The 16,837-nt window shown below is 39.5% G+C and overlaps 1 protein-coding gene across 6 annotated transcripts in view; it reads left to right on the top strand.

Annotated features, from left to right (window-relative positions):
* Positions 1-2,640: 2,640 nt before the first annotated feature.
* The window catches only part of NOVA1 (NOVA alternative splicing regulator 1), a 140,941-nt gene continuing 126,744 nt past the window's right edge, over positions 2,641-16,837 (top strand). For 2 of the 6 annotated variants that reach the window (XM_079308110.1, XM_079308111.1), the window contains exons 1-2: positions 2,647-3,429; positions 5,327-5,470. In XM_079308110.1, coding sequence (XP_079164236.1) covers positions 3,294-3,429; positions 5,327-5,470 — 280 coding nt within the window. In that variant the 5' untranslated portion in view covers positions 2,647-3,293. Of the gene's footprint in view, positions 3,430-5,326; positions 5,471-12,793; positions 12,871-16,837 lie in introns of those variants that run through there. The other 4 variants (XM_079308106.1, XM_079308107.1, XM_079308108.1 and 1 more) reach the window with 4 other exon arrangements.

Here is a 16,837-nt window from a genome sequence, read left to right as displayed (position 1 = left end):
TAGCTATCCACTTAGTTAAATAGAATTGTAACTAAGAAACTAGCTGAGAGGCTAGTTACGTAGTTCAAGCTAACTTCTTAAAAAATAAGCTTGTCTTGAAACTCTAATAAAACTTTCTAAAACTAATAGAAAAGTCAAAAAAGCTAGCCTAAGTGGGATGGGAGATAATGTAGAGGGAAATCATTAAACAAAAGGCATTCTGTAGAGACGAGGGGAGGCACTTGTGAAACAGCTGTCAGTAAAGAAACGGGCTAACACAGGACAGACATCTGCTGAGTCTGAGGAAATTAGGTTTCAGGATTACCACTTTTTCCTCTACGCTTATGGAAGCTAGATACACAAACAACATAGACGCTTATCACATTGAAACCTTTTTTTATTCCACACTTTAATATTTCTGTTGCTAGGATGAAACAATACTTTTGTTTTGAGAATGCAATCAACTAAATGTTTTATAAGCTAATTGGTGATCCCAAGGGGAGGACTTGCAGGTGCTGAATCCAATCAGATCTGTCACATAATTAAAATTGGTGCAGGGGGCACAGTAAAACAGATGTGGTCTAAAAACCAGAGAATTGTTTGTTTCAATGTTGCTACAGATGAATGGGACATAGTCAGTGAGATAAAGAGAACAGTGTTATAATTTATCCAGTTCCACTGCGGAAATTGACTCAAGATGGCTTAATTCGAACATCGTGGTTTTATTTTTGTCTTCAAAAGTTTCTGTGAGACATTTGCTTGGTTTACAAATAAAAAGAGGCCTCTTAGGACTGATGACCCTACAAACTGGACATGAGATTTACAAGTCATGCCGTGCTCTTTCTGGCTAAAATACTAAAAAAATTCTTTGGCAGTAACTTAGTAAAGAAAATGGAAGAGCTAGAACCCGTCCCCAGTTTGCTGTACCATAATTGTGTGAGCAACTGCCAAGGTAACAGAAGCCTAGAATTTTATTTCAGTCAGTAAACTAAGCAATTATGAGTCAGAGTATCTTAGATACAAGGGGTATATGATGAGTAAGAAAGTTCCATTTTTATGCAATCATTTTTCTGACCGTATATGCTATCGTTACTGAATCTGCTGCATCTATTTCATCTGCTGGCAAGGAGGATAGATATCACATTCCTGGGACACAATTCCCAAAGAAGTCATTGAAAGTTTCCTATCTACATTGCTGGATTGAGTCCTTAATTCGTGAATGCATCTGGGCAGCAGCCTGTCTAGATGTTAGTGTGTGCACGGTTTAATATCCTATGATGCATTACCTATCTGACTTGCAATTTATAAGCAGAGGTGATGTGCTATATATTATACATGATATGTGCATTTTAAGTATTAAAAATTGTTTGGGGCAGTATTAATGGTAAGTGATTACTAAAACTAAGGCTGTCTCCCAGGGAGCTTAGAATGGAAATTGGATTTCATCCACAAACAGCCAGGTTTTAAGCTCGTGTATTAGGAGGAATCGAGTCAGCAGCCATGCCGCGCGCACACACACATCAATACGAATTTAGCACAGAGCGTGGTGTAACGCAATAGACACGTTCCTAAATTTGTACGGAATTGATGCTCCAGAACTGACCACTACTGTCACAATTACAGCGGTTTAAGACTTTTTTTCAAAGGCAACGAGTCAATAAATAGCAAAGAGTCAAATAGTAAAAACGCTTTCCTTGTGCACAGACAATTCCCCATCCCCCCGCATCTTACAACGTTTTCATCTTCCACTTGAATAACTTGAGATTTGTAAACAGAAATAACCTTCGCCGCAGTGAAATATCTTTTAAGCTCTCTACGAAATATTTAGGTAAGCGACGCGGCTTTGTGTCGCACAGCTCCGGCTAGACCGGCTGTCACAGCGTAACAATAATATCTTTATTAATCTCTTTACAAGCCTGCGCGATGCAGCCCGGCGCGTCCAGGGCTCCAGCGCGGAGAGGCAGCGCTGCTGCGCTCCCGGCACCCGCGGCGGCCGGCGGAGACCGAGCGGGGACGGACGGAGGGACGGACGGAGGGACGGACGGAGGGACGGACGGAGGGAGGGAGGGAGCGCCGCGGCCGCACCGCCCATGCCGCAGCCAGCCTCGGCCAGGACGCGTCCCCGCTATCCCACCGCCTCCTCTGCCGTCTCAGCCGTCCTCCCACGCAGCTGCGGGCCCGTGAGGCGCAGCGCGTAACCCAGGTGACGCCGCATCACGGCGGGGACCCTCCCGGGGCGGCTCCGGCCCCCGCCCCGCCGCAGAGGTTAAACCGCCCCCGCCTCCCGAAGCGGCCCCGCCAGCGCCGGCCCGGCATTGGCGACACGCTTCAATCCCAGCCTCTCTCTCTTTTGTTCCCATTGGTCGCATCTCCCGCCTGTCTCTGATGGAAACCCCGCCCTTCTGTTTTATCACCCCCCCATCACCCCCACCCCCCTCCTGCCCTCGTACACCCCCGTCCTTGTGCCCCCTCGCACGGTTCTAACCTCTCCTGCCTTTAGGGTTTCTGCGGTGCGGCGGAGGGCGGCGGCCGCAGCCCCCATCCAGCCGCCCGCGGTGCCGGGGCTCGGGCGAGCGGCGCCGCCGCAGCCCGGCAGGATCCCGGCAGGATCCCCCTCTCCACCCCCGTGCACACGAGCCCGGCTGCGAGGGAGGGCACGGGAGCCCGGCAGCGGCGGGCAGCTGAGCCGCAGCGTCAGGCGCGGCACTAGGGCGGGCAGGGGCGGAAGGGGGCTCAGAAACAGCGTGAATCATCTCCCACTCTCTCCCTCGCCCACCATTTACACCGCTCGCTCCCTCCTTCTCCCCCTCCCTTCTTCCCTCCCTCCCTCTCCACCGATTCTGTCTCACTCGTTCTCTCTCCCCTCCTCTCCCACTCACTCTCTCCCCTCCTCTCCTCTCCCACTCACTCTGTCCTCTCCTCCTCCTGTCTCACTCTTTTCATTCTTTCCCCTCCTCTCCTCTCCCCCTTTCTTTTCCCTCTCTCGCCCCCCTCGTTCCCCTGTCTCCCTTCTCCTCATCTCCTCCTGACACTGCACTGCAGCTGCTCCTCCAGTCCAGTCCTGCCCGCTTCCCTCCCTCCTTTCCCTTCCCTCCCCCCGGGTGCCAGATAAACAAGGCGCGCAGCATCCTCGACAATCCCGATCTCAGCTCTACATTTTCGAAAAGGACAAGAGAACGGGACGAGCCCCCTCCCCTCCTCCTCCTCCTCCTCCACCCCCTTCCTTCTCCTCCTCCTCCTCCTCCTCCCCCCTTCCCTCCCTGCCCCCCCACCAGAGAAGGGAAGAGACAATTCTCCTCCGAGCAGCAGCAAACATGATGGCGGCAGCTCCCATCCAGCAGAACGGGACCCACACCGGGGTTCCCATAGACCTGGACCCGCCGGACTCCCGGAAAAGACCGCTCGAAGCCCCCCCCGAAGCCGGCAGCACCAAGAGGACCAACACGGGCGGTGGGTATATCCTCTGTCACCTCCCTCCCACCCCCACCCCCCCCGCCCAACCCACCCAACCCACCCACCTCTCCGCTTCCCTACCTGCCTGCCTGCCTCTTCCAACCCCCCACCCCCCCCCGCCCAAAGATTCCCATTTCTCTAATGTTATCATTCATCAAAATGGCGTCGGTTTTCAGCATCTACCAGTCTTTTTATTTAATATCCACGCTGGGGCTGCACAGCCGTGACCCTACGGAGGCGAGGAGGGAGCACAAGGGGCTCCCGCAGCCCAGCTATCTCTCTCTCGCCCGTTTAAGGATGGGCGACAATAAATGGCAGCTGGAAGGAGATGGCAAACGCTCTTCCCTCCTTCCACATCCTCGGGGTCGCAAGTTGAATTTCAGCCTTGCCGTGCGTTTTCCTCCTCCTTGGCCTCACTTCCATTGTCAGCGCGTACACGGCGTGTGTTCGCCGTGCCGAGCCGGGGGCGAGGGCTGGCTAGTGGCGGGGGGAGTCGCCCCTCGGCTGCGGGGACTCGCTAGTTAACATCCTGCTGTTCCTGGAGGAGATGAGTTATAACGGGACCAGCATCTCCTTTATCCGTTTGCACTGGAGTCGTCATAACAATGCACCGAGGCAGAGGTGAATTTATTTGCCCAATGTTGAGAGCAGCGGTCTGGCTGTACATAGTGCATGGCTCCCCAGCTATGGTAATACGGGTGGGCACCACTGTCACACACAGGCACCTACTGAGACGCTTTGTAGTCTCAGGCAAGAGAAGTAATGTGAATTTCTTCTGCTTAGGGGTAAAAACCCAAAGAACCAACTTTATGAAACAGGTTTCACCATATTTTGGTATCCATGCCAATGGGACATTGCCATAATTGCTGGGGAGAGCACAAGTCTGGGGAACCAGCGTATCCCTATTGCTTTGCACTTCTTCAGAGGCAGTTATGGAAAGGTCCTCAGACTTCAGCTTAGCTGAGTTTAGCAGTGGCATAAGGGTACTGAAAATTTTGCAGTTTCCAAATCAGGTTGGAATCCTTTTTTCTTTCTCCCCTCCATTCATTCTATATATATTTTCCTGTTTGGATAGTATGCTTTAGTGCTAGTGATAGGTAGAGGACTGGCATTGCCAATCTCGTCACCTTTTAAGTGTATTTAAAATAAGTGACTTAGGCTTTTGATCAATTGGGAAAAATTCTTCTTAGTGTCCTTTAATTAATGAGCTTAAAAGAGATCATTGTCGCTTAAGAAGTGCTAAAGGAATACATGAGGATTACTTAGGCAAGTGATTCCATCCTCCCCATGTTGAGTTGTTTTCTTGGCAGTGGCTGAAATGCTTGGAATAAAACCCCACATTTTGGGTGGGTTATTTGGTAGCAGAGTAGTCGTTTTGCTCACTTAAGAAGAATGCAAGCAATAGCTAATTGCTGTTCTCATGTGTTTGCTAATGACAAACAAATAGCCCATTAGAATTTACAATTCGTTCTTTCCTGGTTTTGTCATTTCTTTTGCAGTATTTCCAAGCAAGGTTGTAGTTATCACTAACCACGTTTTCATGCAGGGCTTTAGTTTTTTTTTGGGGGGTCTGATCATTTCTGCATGCTGTTGTTACCATTGCAAAAAAAAAAAAAAAAAAAAAAAAAAGGAAAATCTACCTTTGAAATATTATTCTCATTCTTTTACTGAATTAAGGAACCTATGTGTGTTCTGTGCTTAGAACAAATGTAGATATTTTAGACTGTCAAAGGCATAGTCTAAACATGTTTTGTATAATGACGCAACTGGTTAGATGTAAATGCATGTATTAGTAGAGGAGTTTAAAGATGTAACCTTTTGTTTCTTTGTGGGTCTGGGGAGGAAAAATGACAACTTATAAGCCATATTAACCATGCATATCTCAATTTTTCAGAGGATGGCCAGTATTTTCTAAAGGTCCTCATACCTAGTTATGCTGCTGGATCTATAATTGGGAAGGGAGGACAGACAATTGTTCAGTTGCAGAAAGAGACTGGGGCCACCATCAAGCTGTCTAAATCCAAAGATTTTTATCCAGGTAGGTGCAAAAATTAGCCAATTCTTTATTTTTAAATTCCCAGGAATGTATGTACATGTGTTTCATGTATTGATTGTTAAGCTTCCAGTGCAGCAGGAAGCATTATGGCTCCGAAAAGTATGTTTCAAAGTGTAACAGTGAATATAAATATTCTGTCTGTTTCGGTGTATGGAATGGACTGAACTGGACACTAACTGCTTGAAATAAGTTTAAAGTAATTTACAGTATTTCTGCAAAAGATTATTTTCTTTAACGGTGATTGCTTTATTTTTTATTAAAAAAAATCTAGTTCTAAGGAACCAATGTGACAGGTGACGTAAAGATAATTGTTCGTTTGAAGCTTCCAGACATTGTAATGACAATTAAGAATTACTAAAAAGGAGAGACTGCCTCATAAAGAATGGGCCATTTACTTTAAATCCATTATGTACCTTCTTTCTGCTTCACTGCTTTGTTCATTGGCTCTGGAGTGAAGTAAAGAGGACAAGTGCTGCTCTTTAGATATTCTTTATATTATGTTTATCATGATGGTGGAAGAAAATTCTATTATAAAACTGAAATATGTTGGATGAATTAAAAAAGCATTTTATTAACTGTGTTAATGCACATGGAAAGTTTTTAATATTTGAGTATAACAGTAATAATTACCTGAATTAGCATTCCTCCTTTATAAGATTTCTGAAGAGGGAGTCTTATATAATGATAGACAAGATTTTAGCTTCTGCAGTTGAATAATTGGGGTTTTTTCCTAAAGATGAACAGATTAGCATTCTGTAATTGAACTTTGCTCAAGAGGACTTTCTAAAAACTGATGCAAAATGACATAGCTGACACTTTTGTATTTTGATTTTGTTATTTTGAAGAGTTGCTGGTGATTTAAAATTGAGTTGACTATAGCTGTTATTGACTTCTTTTGGAAAATAAGAGCTGCTTTGCATTTGTTCTATTTTAATATGACTGAATTCTACAAAATAGCAAATGCAGATGGTATGGATGTAAACAGAACACTAACATTGGAGCATTTAGCTTTCCTGTTCTGACTTCACTGTCAGGCAGAAGTGGATTACTTTTTATTAACAGAGATATTTTGGTCTATTTATGAATATGATCGTTGATGTGGAAATTCTAATGCACCTGTTGTACGTCTCCTTAATGAGTATAGTTTATAATACTTTAAAGTCAGAGATTGAAGTGTTGCACGTATTTTTTTTTTTCCTGTTGAAAGTTACAGCTTATGAAGTGGTGCTTGTTGCTTTTGACATTTTGTTGTTTTTTTTTTTTTTTTTTTTTTTGGAAAGCTAGGAAAAAACATGATCCTTTATCTTGAAAGGTATGTTAGGATAAAAAATAAATCAATGTAGAATTGTGAAAACTCTTGGAAGAAATAAAAGCATTCTAAAGAGACTGATTGCAGAATTAATAACATAATCTGGGTAAAGAGCTGCAATAGTAAATTAAATTCACTGTCAATAGATGAAAATGAAATAGATTTTCTGCATTATACATGAGGGGTTATCAGATATGCAAGGATGTTACAGAAAATTGGTGTTTATGAAGAATATTTCAAATACCAAATTATGAGCCTTTTCATTTTACTACAGTTTATTTACACTCACTTGGAAAGGACGCTCCAAAGATTAGATCTTTTGTTTGGTGCTCTGGTATAGTTCCTCTGTTTTCTGATTAAATCAGAATTACTTTTTTTTTTTGTGTAAGAGATTGTAAAGATGCAGCAGTAGGAGCAGAAAAACCTTTGAAAAACAAAAAATCGCCAGCTAGAATGGCATGTGAAAACATTGGTGACATAAACATATTCTCCCTTGAAATCAGCAGCAATAATATAAATAACTAGGGCAGGGAGGCTCAAACGTTTTCACAGTAACAGGTGCAAATGAAGATCCAGTTCGACTTTATACAGCCTGCCTTGACTTTGCAGCCACGTTGTGTCATATGGAAAGTGAGTGTTTTAAGGAAGTTGGTGACTGATACCTGCTAAAGCATGGAACAGGGATGGGAAATGGATTCCAGCGTGGCTAGCTCTTGTTAGTATTTCTGTTTGCGTCTGACCACCAGCCCATGGAATTTTCAGAGGTCCTGTCATTCCTTGAGCTGATGACTTTTGGGTTTCTTCCAGGCTCTCTTGCTCATATAACATTAGGGAACACAAACCTTGTGAAAGAGCTATGATAAAGTTACGGTTTATTTTTCTTACAAAGTTTTTTAAACAATTACTGTTTTCCTAATAGATGTTACTTAATCCTTACCTCTGATGCTTGTGACTACAAATATGTTTCATGTATGTTTCGGTGTGGAATGTTCTGTCCTTGAAGCTTCTATGAAAGTTTTCTGTATTTTCAAAAAGTTTTAGAAAAGTGAGTAAGTTCCTGTTTGGAAAGGAGGAAGGTGCTTGTAATACAGAAGCTATGAGTAGTTCCTATGATCTAATAGTGTTTTTTTCTTTTCCCTCTGTGATATAGGACTTCAGTATGCAGACTGATTTCTGTTGGAATTATTTTTGTGCGTCAAAAGGTGACATTAATTACTGAAGAATTATATGGCAGCTCTAATTACAAGAAATTGAAGGAAAAAAACAGCTTTGCATTGAAACCTTTTAGTTTACAAGATAGGAAGCAGTGTACAAATACATTACTGTTTGCTACAGGTTTATTTTTGAGTGCGCAATTTATTGTTCTCTTTTCAGGTTACCCGCTGACTTTTTCTTGTTATCCGGACTCCTGCAATTTGACTTTGGATATTCTGATTCTTTTCTGTTCAGGCATGTCCCCCATGATTAGCAGAAATAAAATGAAAATGGCAAAATATGCCCTACTTTTAAACTAAATGGTGCTGATCCTTCTGCATAGAAAGTACAGTGTGTATTGACTGATAGGTTTTGGTTCAAAAATTAAATACCGATTTAGCCAACTTGATAAAGAAAGTGGGTATTCTGTGAAGCTATTATAATGTATGTTTTTTTGAATAATAGAAGAAAGAGTATTTATTTCTGTTGTCTGAGGCTGTCATTGTTTGTGTGTTTCTCATTCTGCATTTTAGTGAGCACTGGACTCAAAACTTCTCAGGCCATGTATATTTTTCCCTTGTGAATGCTGCTATACACTCTCTCTCTTTCTCTCTCGTACACACACTCTCTCCCTCTCCCTCCCTCTCTCTGCATTCCTGCCCCAGTCTCTCACGTATGCACACACATGCACAAAATTATGTTACATCATATCGATGTTGTTTATCTTGCAACAGGATCTTGCCTGGTCTGAACTTGGTGCTTGGGTGAATCTGAACTTGGTCAGTGTTTTTCAATTTATTGGAATATGATGTCATAGGTATACTTAAATTAGATCATATCAAGAGCAGAGATTAAGAAAGGCATAATTAAATGGGGATAAAGTTTTACTGGTTTTAGCAATATATTAGATGTGTTGCTCTGATAGCAGATTTCTAGTCAGTAGTTATATTAATGTTTGGAGAATATGAAAGGTGGCAGTTTCCTCTCCCATCTCATGCAGACAGTGTACAAAGTGTTTTGTGGCTATTTTTTGCTTTTACCAAGGGACTTCTATTTTTAGATGTTTTCTGTTTAAATATCAGATTTTTTTCAATCATTCATGTGTTTTGGGAGATAGTCTAGCTAATCTTTGTGCCAGTGCCCTTCTGAAAAGTCTCTTATTCTGACCCTTAAAGACCTTTCAAAAACACTGAATGTGTAATTAACACTGTTACAGGAATTTATAATTAATAATCTTATAGCATCATTACTTCTGTAAACTGCTAGGAAGGACAAAGGTGCATTATATCAAGCTTGGCCCTCCATTATTCTTTCCTTTATAGAAATAGTTTGTCATGTTAATTAACAACTTTTAAAATAACAATATCTAGTAAGGAAAGAAATGTTTTAAAAATCAACACTTGAAATAATGTTGAAGTAAAATACAGCTTTTTCAGCTATGGAAGAGAAAAGAGTAATGGAGTTAGAAGTGAGCATTGCTTTGTTATTAGCTATCTGTTGTGCTGGTTCCTTGATGGGCTCTCTCATACATCAATAAATGCATTTAAATTTTTTTTCTTTATGATCCTACTTTCTTTCTTGAAATGTTGACATTAGCTAATTAGACACTACATATGTATATATCTAAGATTTTCGGATTCTGTTTTAGACTTTTAGTTATATGAGTAACTTCAGGGATAATGGGACTGAGAAAATTACTAAATAGCAAGTAGAGATTTCAGAGATGGAATCTAGAGCTGTATAGATTTTTAAAGTAATCACTGATCTTTGTACTAGTTTAAAAAAAAAGAGACCAACCACCAAAATCTCCCAAGTGTTGATTGCCAGCTGTTCAGAGAGATAATTCTCAGTTGGACAGTTGTCTGTTGCCTGGTTACTGAAACAGAATAAAAAGAAGTTAGCTTGTTAGCCAGCAGGTCTGTAGTATTTTGCATTTAAAAGGAAGCTGAAACTAAATATGTAACTTAGTAGGATCTTGAGATTGTTACATATCTAACTTGTCCATTGTACTATCACTTAGCGGATTCTAATTTGGGTAGGCTTAGAGAAATTTTGTGCAGTTAAAGTAGAAATTTGGCACTAATTTTTTTCTACCTGAAGGGATTTATTCATGTTAATGAGTGAATCAGCTTTGACATAGTAAATGGCTTTGGTTTGCAAGAAAGTGATGTGTCTTTGTCTTGTATAGAAAGGTTTATAAGAACTTCTGACAGACTTGGAATGGTTAGTCTAACTTTAATAAATGACACAGGCTAACAACTAACTTTGTTGTCAAAATAAAGAATAGAGTAAGGACAGCTGTTATGACAGGGAAATACCATAGTTTTACTTTTCAACATTTTCATTGCGATTGCTTTTATCCAGGTTTCAATATAATTGAAAACCACTACTATTTTCAATAGGTTAAAAAGCTTACTAGGTGAAGCTTCTTCTAGAAGCAGCATTGTTTTTTTGATAGTCAGGATTTCTGTAAAGCAATTATTAATTAAAAAAGTAAATAAGACTTAAGCTTTCCCCTTTAATGAAATTTACATTTTCAGTACAGTAACTAAATAGTTTTTTGTAGATAGATCCAAGTTTTAATGGATTCTTGATAGAGAATAGGTGTTAGAGATATTTTAAAAATATGAACAAGGAATATCTGAATCTCTTGTTTTCCTCTTCTCCCTTGTGCAGTAAACAAAACACATACTTACTTTTCTTAATGGATGCAACCTGTAACAAGCAATGTCTTTTTCAAATGCTCTTTGATCTTGTTTCTTCTGTAATTAATTTAATTAGCTTAGATATTGTCCTCAGCAGTTGACTAGAGAATTTATTTTGTCAGTGATCAGTAGCTTTTTGGCCAGGGAAGAAAACCTTGGATTTAGTGAATTTGTCAGACTGGCCTCTGGAAATGGAGCATAGAGTGGTTGGGGAAGAGGGCTTGCACCTTGTTGCTCTCACATTGCTGTCTTTGGACGCAGCTCTCACATGAAGTGAAGCAACAACTGTAAAGATCTGGCTGGCATTGCTGCATCTTGCAGTCAGCTTTCCAGCCCTCTTTGAGTGGAGTTTGTTCCTTGCATTTCTCAGTGGTCAGTGGGAGCTGCTGGCAGGGTGGGGAGTCCCGGGGCTGCCAGTTGCCCGGTGCTGGAATGCTGCAGGTAATTGGGCTGGGCTGGTGAGAGTGTGGCTTCTCACGTTGCACTGCAGCTGCTCTTGATCTTAATTAATCTGACCCTCAGAGGCTGCAGTGTCACGGCATAAAACGCAATGCTTATTAGAAATTGGGAGCCTGCTTTTCTGACTTATTGATGGCCACGTTTCTAGGTAGGCCTTTTGGTTTTTCTAATTGGATTTGTTTGACACTGGCATAAAATTCTTAACGTACTTCAATCTAAAACTGTAATATGTTTTTCCTGTTTATCAAATCTTATCTGTTGAGTAATGAAGCTGATGCACATGTTTTCGAAATGTCATGGTTATAATGGATTTAGCAAAACTATTTCTGCTTATTCTGACAACTGTTGTCTGTAAATGAAAAGATTTGTACTGTGTCTGGTATGAATTTCTGGTGTAGTGTAGTATGTTCTGTAGTGGGAATGCTTAATGCTTGTTTTGTTAAGCCCAGTTTTGTGGTTAAGGACTTCTAGTAGCATGGAAACATAGAGAGTTGGAATTTGGTGTTGGCAAATGGAATCAATTAGTGTGCTGTGCATGTGCAAGGTTTTTAATTTACTGTAGGTGTCTGACTGTCTTCATTCTGACTGCATGACACAGATTTAGGAAAATAGCAGGTTCCTTACATTTCAACCTAGTATTCATGGTAATTTTCCTTCCCCCAAAGGAAATATCAAACTAAACTATAACCTAGAGGTCTTGTAAGTGTTCCAGCACAGATTTGTGTAGCTCTATTCTATCCTATTTTTGTTTTGATTTCAGGGGTTTCTCCATCCCAGTTTATGATTGGTTATTCATGGCATTATAAAGATCAACTACATTGCTTGTATTTTGAATAAAAATAGAGAGAGGATTGTCAGAATAGTCTGCTTTAAATTTTCCCTACATTTGATAGACACATTAAATATTTCAATACATAAAAATCACAAGATCTAAATTCCTTTCCACCCATATGAACTTATTTTCACTTTTACATATTGATGATTATGGTTGTATCTTACCGGAGTTTAATTAATATTGGATGTGCTGCTCTTGATAATAGCCAAGTATTGCAATTCCTTTGCAAGAACTTAACTGTTCTGATTGAAATATCAGTCTAAGGATGTCTTTGGAGACACATCTATGGAAGTCAGGACCCAACTCTACAATGTTAACATGCTTTTGTGGCCTTTGAGTATGAATTTATCACTCTTTGCTTGAGCCTATTGTTCTTCTTCACTTCTGAATTGCAATAAATTTGTGTAAGGTTTGTGTTCTACATAACTGATGGACCAGATTAAGTCTCCTTTGTGAAATGTTGGGGAACATAGGTTGATGTGGTTTGGATGATGGTTTGGATGATGTGACTAGCTATGTGAGTAACTAGCTATGTGACCAGACTGCTCCTGAAAGAACAGTGTATTAGGGTCCAGGTTTGAAGTTAAACATTGGTGGTATGATTGAATTGGGGTCAGATCCCTTGTAAGTGAGATACTCTTGTCAACATATATATGAAAGTGGTTGTCTAACATTCGCATTTGTTGGACCTAAAGAAGTATGAATCTTGGACAAAGTTTCATATTTACCTGGTCTTGTAGGTTTTAATTTTGAAAAGACTAAACATCTGTTTTTCATCGTTGATCTCTCACTGCATCCTGCAGGGCCTGTCATCTCAGCATTGACAGGATCAGATGAAAAATACAATCGATGTGTTGACATTTTTTTGAGAATCACTCAGGTAAGATTACTTGTTATACAGAACTACAGTGAAATTCATGGCTGCTGCTAATGTTTCACCAGTTGGAGCCTTTGCATTCTCAATCATTAATTAAATTAGATACTGAGGTTCTCTGCATGTTCCCTTGTTTCTATTTTAAAAGCACTTTTTGTGCCTTGCTCAGTGCCATTTAACTCTCTTGTAATTTCCCACATAAAGAGCTTCACACATTTGTACTATTTTCCCCCACCTGATAGAGTGGCACCTGTTTGCTTGAATCAAGAACCATAGTGCACACCTCCAAAGCTCTTGGAAGATTTGTATGTATTTTTTTGTTCTTGAGTAGTGACTTTAGTCCTATTTAGATTCTACATTGGCAGTATGGGGAAAAAAAAATCTCTGTAGATAGTCAGATGCGGCAGCAATTCATCATCGTCCTAGTTCTAAATTCTGGCTTTCAAATTGTACGTGAAAAATTACAAATATATAGCTGAATGTACAATGGTGGAATTGTTTCTATAACATGAGTTTTTGAAAATATTTCTATTAGGTCATGCACTGGAAAAATAGGAAATGGCGTGTGTCCATTCAGTTGGCTTTGTTGAGCATCCAGTGTACTTACAAAATTAAAACTTATCAGAGTGTATTCCAAAAGAGTTGGGCTGTGAAGTGTCAAGGGTTTGAGGAAGGGGGAGGAAAGACCAGTTGGGCCATATGCCAGTGTTGGAGCTTGATCTGACAGGGGTTTCAATTTAGTCTGTCCCCTTCTGTAATCTGGTGTTAGGAAATGCCAGAATGCAGGTAGGGTAGTCGATAGTACAAGTAGTAGCAGCAGCAGCAGTAGCCCAGGTGCTGCCATGGATACCATTCTAGCAGCAGTATTGAGCTGGAGTTATAGAATATTTGTTTTATTTTAATCTGGCAGTATATCAACAATTTTCCTGAGGAACACCAAAACAAAAATAAATGCAGGGAATAGGTGGCTTTTTATTGGAGTTATGACGTGGATTTGAAGAAAACTTCTGTGGAACAAGAGAGGGTCTTCCAGCATTCTGTCTGTGCTGATTTTTTCCAAGGTCTGCAATGGAATGCTGCTACTGGATGCCTTAAAGCTTTACAAAAATGATTTGTTGCAAGTGTTAGACGTAGAACATGTATGGGGTTTGTTTTCTGCCTTGCATGTGTGTGCACACTTCATTCTTTGTATGTCTTCTACTTACATTATTAGGTGAACACTTGGCGATGCTGTCAATCTACAGTAAAATTTGTATTTTCCAGGAATTCCTTATACATATATCGTTTCCTAACTTCTGATTCTTTTACTGTGCATAGAAGTACACCAAAGTCTACCAGTTCTTTGTTGAGATTAGTCTTCATCAAATAACATATAATTTCCAGCATAGCAAAATACTAAAACCAAAAAAAAAAAAAAAAGGAAGTGCTAGCTTTACCAAGATTCTTTTTTAGGAGTATATGGTTTTGTGTTTTTTTAATGTTGGTGATGCCAAGTGCTCATCTAGTATTTGCACTACTTTTAACAATAATAAAACACATACTTCATAATTTTATAAGATTTGTAAGTTCTGTATGGATCTACATCTATGGCTAGCTGTTGTAGTAAGTGCCAACATGTTATATTATGAAAGAATTATTAATGAATTTATTTATTTATTTATTTATTGATTCATAGCTAGAAAGACAATTCTTTCCCTGAATAGCTAGGAAAAAGGAAAAAATGGTTCCTCTGATTTTGAGTCAGAGTGTTAAAAATATGAGTGTATGTAGAAATATGTAATTGTTAGTCTCAGAAATTTAGTTTTGCGTGCTCTTGATGGTAGAAACTCAACTAAATAGGCAGCTATATTTGTCCCATTAGGTTTTCTGTACCTTTGGAAAACAAACCCCCTTCAGTTTATGCAAATGTTTCTTTACCCTCTAGTCTGGGAGACATAGAATTGATAGTGGTAGCAAGGTTGGTGTTTGAATTAAGCAACACATTTATAACTAGTTTATTTTTATTCCAGTTTTTTCTAATGGTGCTTTCTTGATTAGTAACAATTTCTGTGTTATCTTTTCTTGCTGCTCTTTTGTCTTTAGTAGTTACTAGTTTGGAAGGATGTTTGCTGTGATGTTAAAAAGTAGTTCAGTTCTGTCCTTCACACTTTATTAGCTTAGCACTTTCTGATTTTATTTGTGCAGACATAAAGGAACAAAATTTAGTCATCCATTAATGCAAAATAAGTACCTTGATATTTCCCATTTTCAACACACATGAATATGCTTAGAATCAGGAAAATGGAGCTTCTCTTTATTTATTCACTTTGTCTATTTTTCAATGGAATCATATAGTGTATAAAGGACTACCATGCTTTCTGTGACTAGTCCAGGAACATGTGAAGTTTCATCTTGTGCAAAATTCTTTGTGTTTTCTTTTGTTAAGAAGTCTCTGCTTGTAAAGCTTAGCAATTTTATCTTGGTTGTCTGAAGATTTCTGTTGTTTATTGTTAAGAATCTTGCTTTTTACTAGGTTGGCTAGTTCTGGTTTGGGTGCCTTGTTTCCTTCCAGTACAAAATTTCAGAAGTGATTACAATTTGCTAAAAGTTGCAGTATTTCACCTATATGTAGGATTTAATGAACTTTTTCTTATGGACTCCTAAGATGATGCAAATATTTTTTTTCTTGTAAAATTTTGATGCATAGGAATTCAGAGCAGGTGGTCTTAATGCACTTGGTACTTATAAGCATGCAAGTGTCTTAATTTGGATGGTTTTTCCCTCTTAAGGATTCTAAGAAAACATACAGTAGTTTTGGTGTATATTAGTGTATATTTGTAGGACTGGTTTTGTGTTACAAGATTTTCATATTGCAAGCTGTGGTTACTTGGGAGGTGCAGATATGCTGATGATGACCCTCTGATATTCAAGTCAAGTGTGCTTTAATCTACAAGTATTTCAGGAACTAATAGAAATTTTATATTTTTTAGGATGACCTACTTGAGTAGGTCTAGAAAGAGGTTGATGTTGGAATGCTGATTTAGAGGAAATAGTGCTATTAGTGATTATCTGCTGAATTGTGACACAGTTTACTGGCAAACCAAGGGAGAATGATGTCATACTTTGATACCAGTTTGAAAAGGAGCAAGTGTATCCATAGGTGGTCTGGAATCCTCATAGGTAAGTCTCTATGCAGTGGGAAAGACCAGCATACCTCAAAATTTGAGAAGATTTATCACTCCATGTCCAATAATTTCTGAAGTTTCACTCTGCTTAAATAAGATTTTCTTGTGTTAATCTATTTAGAGTGCAGTAGTTTTCACATAGCGTTTATGTGCTGGATTCTAAGGGGATTATAATTTCCCACATTTCTTTCTCCTTTGCTCAAAAGCAAAAGAAGGTTTGCATATTGGATTCCTGTATAAATGTTCCTCCTACTCAGAAATAAAGAAAGTTAGAAAAGTTAGAAATTAACTTGCGTTGCCTACTTAAAAATGTGGGACATCCCCCAATATTTTCCCTTTTCTGTTGGGACAATTGAGGAGTCTTGCTGGATGGGCCATGCCAGAGTGCTGAAGATAGTTAAAAATGCATATTTAATCCAGAAAATACTAGGTGCATGCTGCTTATTTGGGGAAGCTGGTGATTTTTTGAATAAGTATTTAATTTCACTTTTTAGTCTTTGAGTTATATTTAGAACTCCAGGTTTTCCCACTCTAATGTTTTGAATTCTGAACCTCAGTAGTAGTTCAGAATGTCCAAGTGCTGAAAAACGAGTGATTTATTTAATAAGCATTTTAACATGAATCTTTTTTACCTCTGTTTTTATACTTGCTCTTCAGAATAGGAAATCTGCCATTAAAACCATTACTGATGAGTTCAGATAAGTAAAACTCCGAGGTTTTGGGTAGGGTGAAGATATTTGGATGCAATCAAAACCTGATGAATTGTTTCCCATTCTTTGTTTTTCTTGAAGTCAAATATTCCCCTAGAG

This window comes from Erithacus rubecula, assembly GCF_903797595.1.
Source record: "Erithacus rubecula genome assembly, chromosome: 6".
Lineage (NCBI taxonomy): Eukaryota > Metazoa > Chordata > Aves > Passeriformes > Muscicapidae > Erithacus > Erithacus rubecula.
Note: the sequence above shows the minus strand (reverse complement) of the source record. Positions and strands in the feature narration are given on the sequence as shown.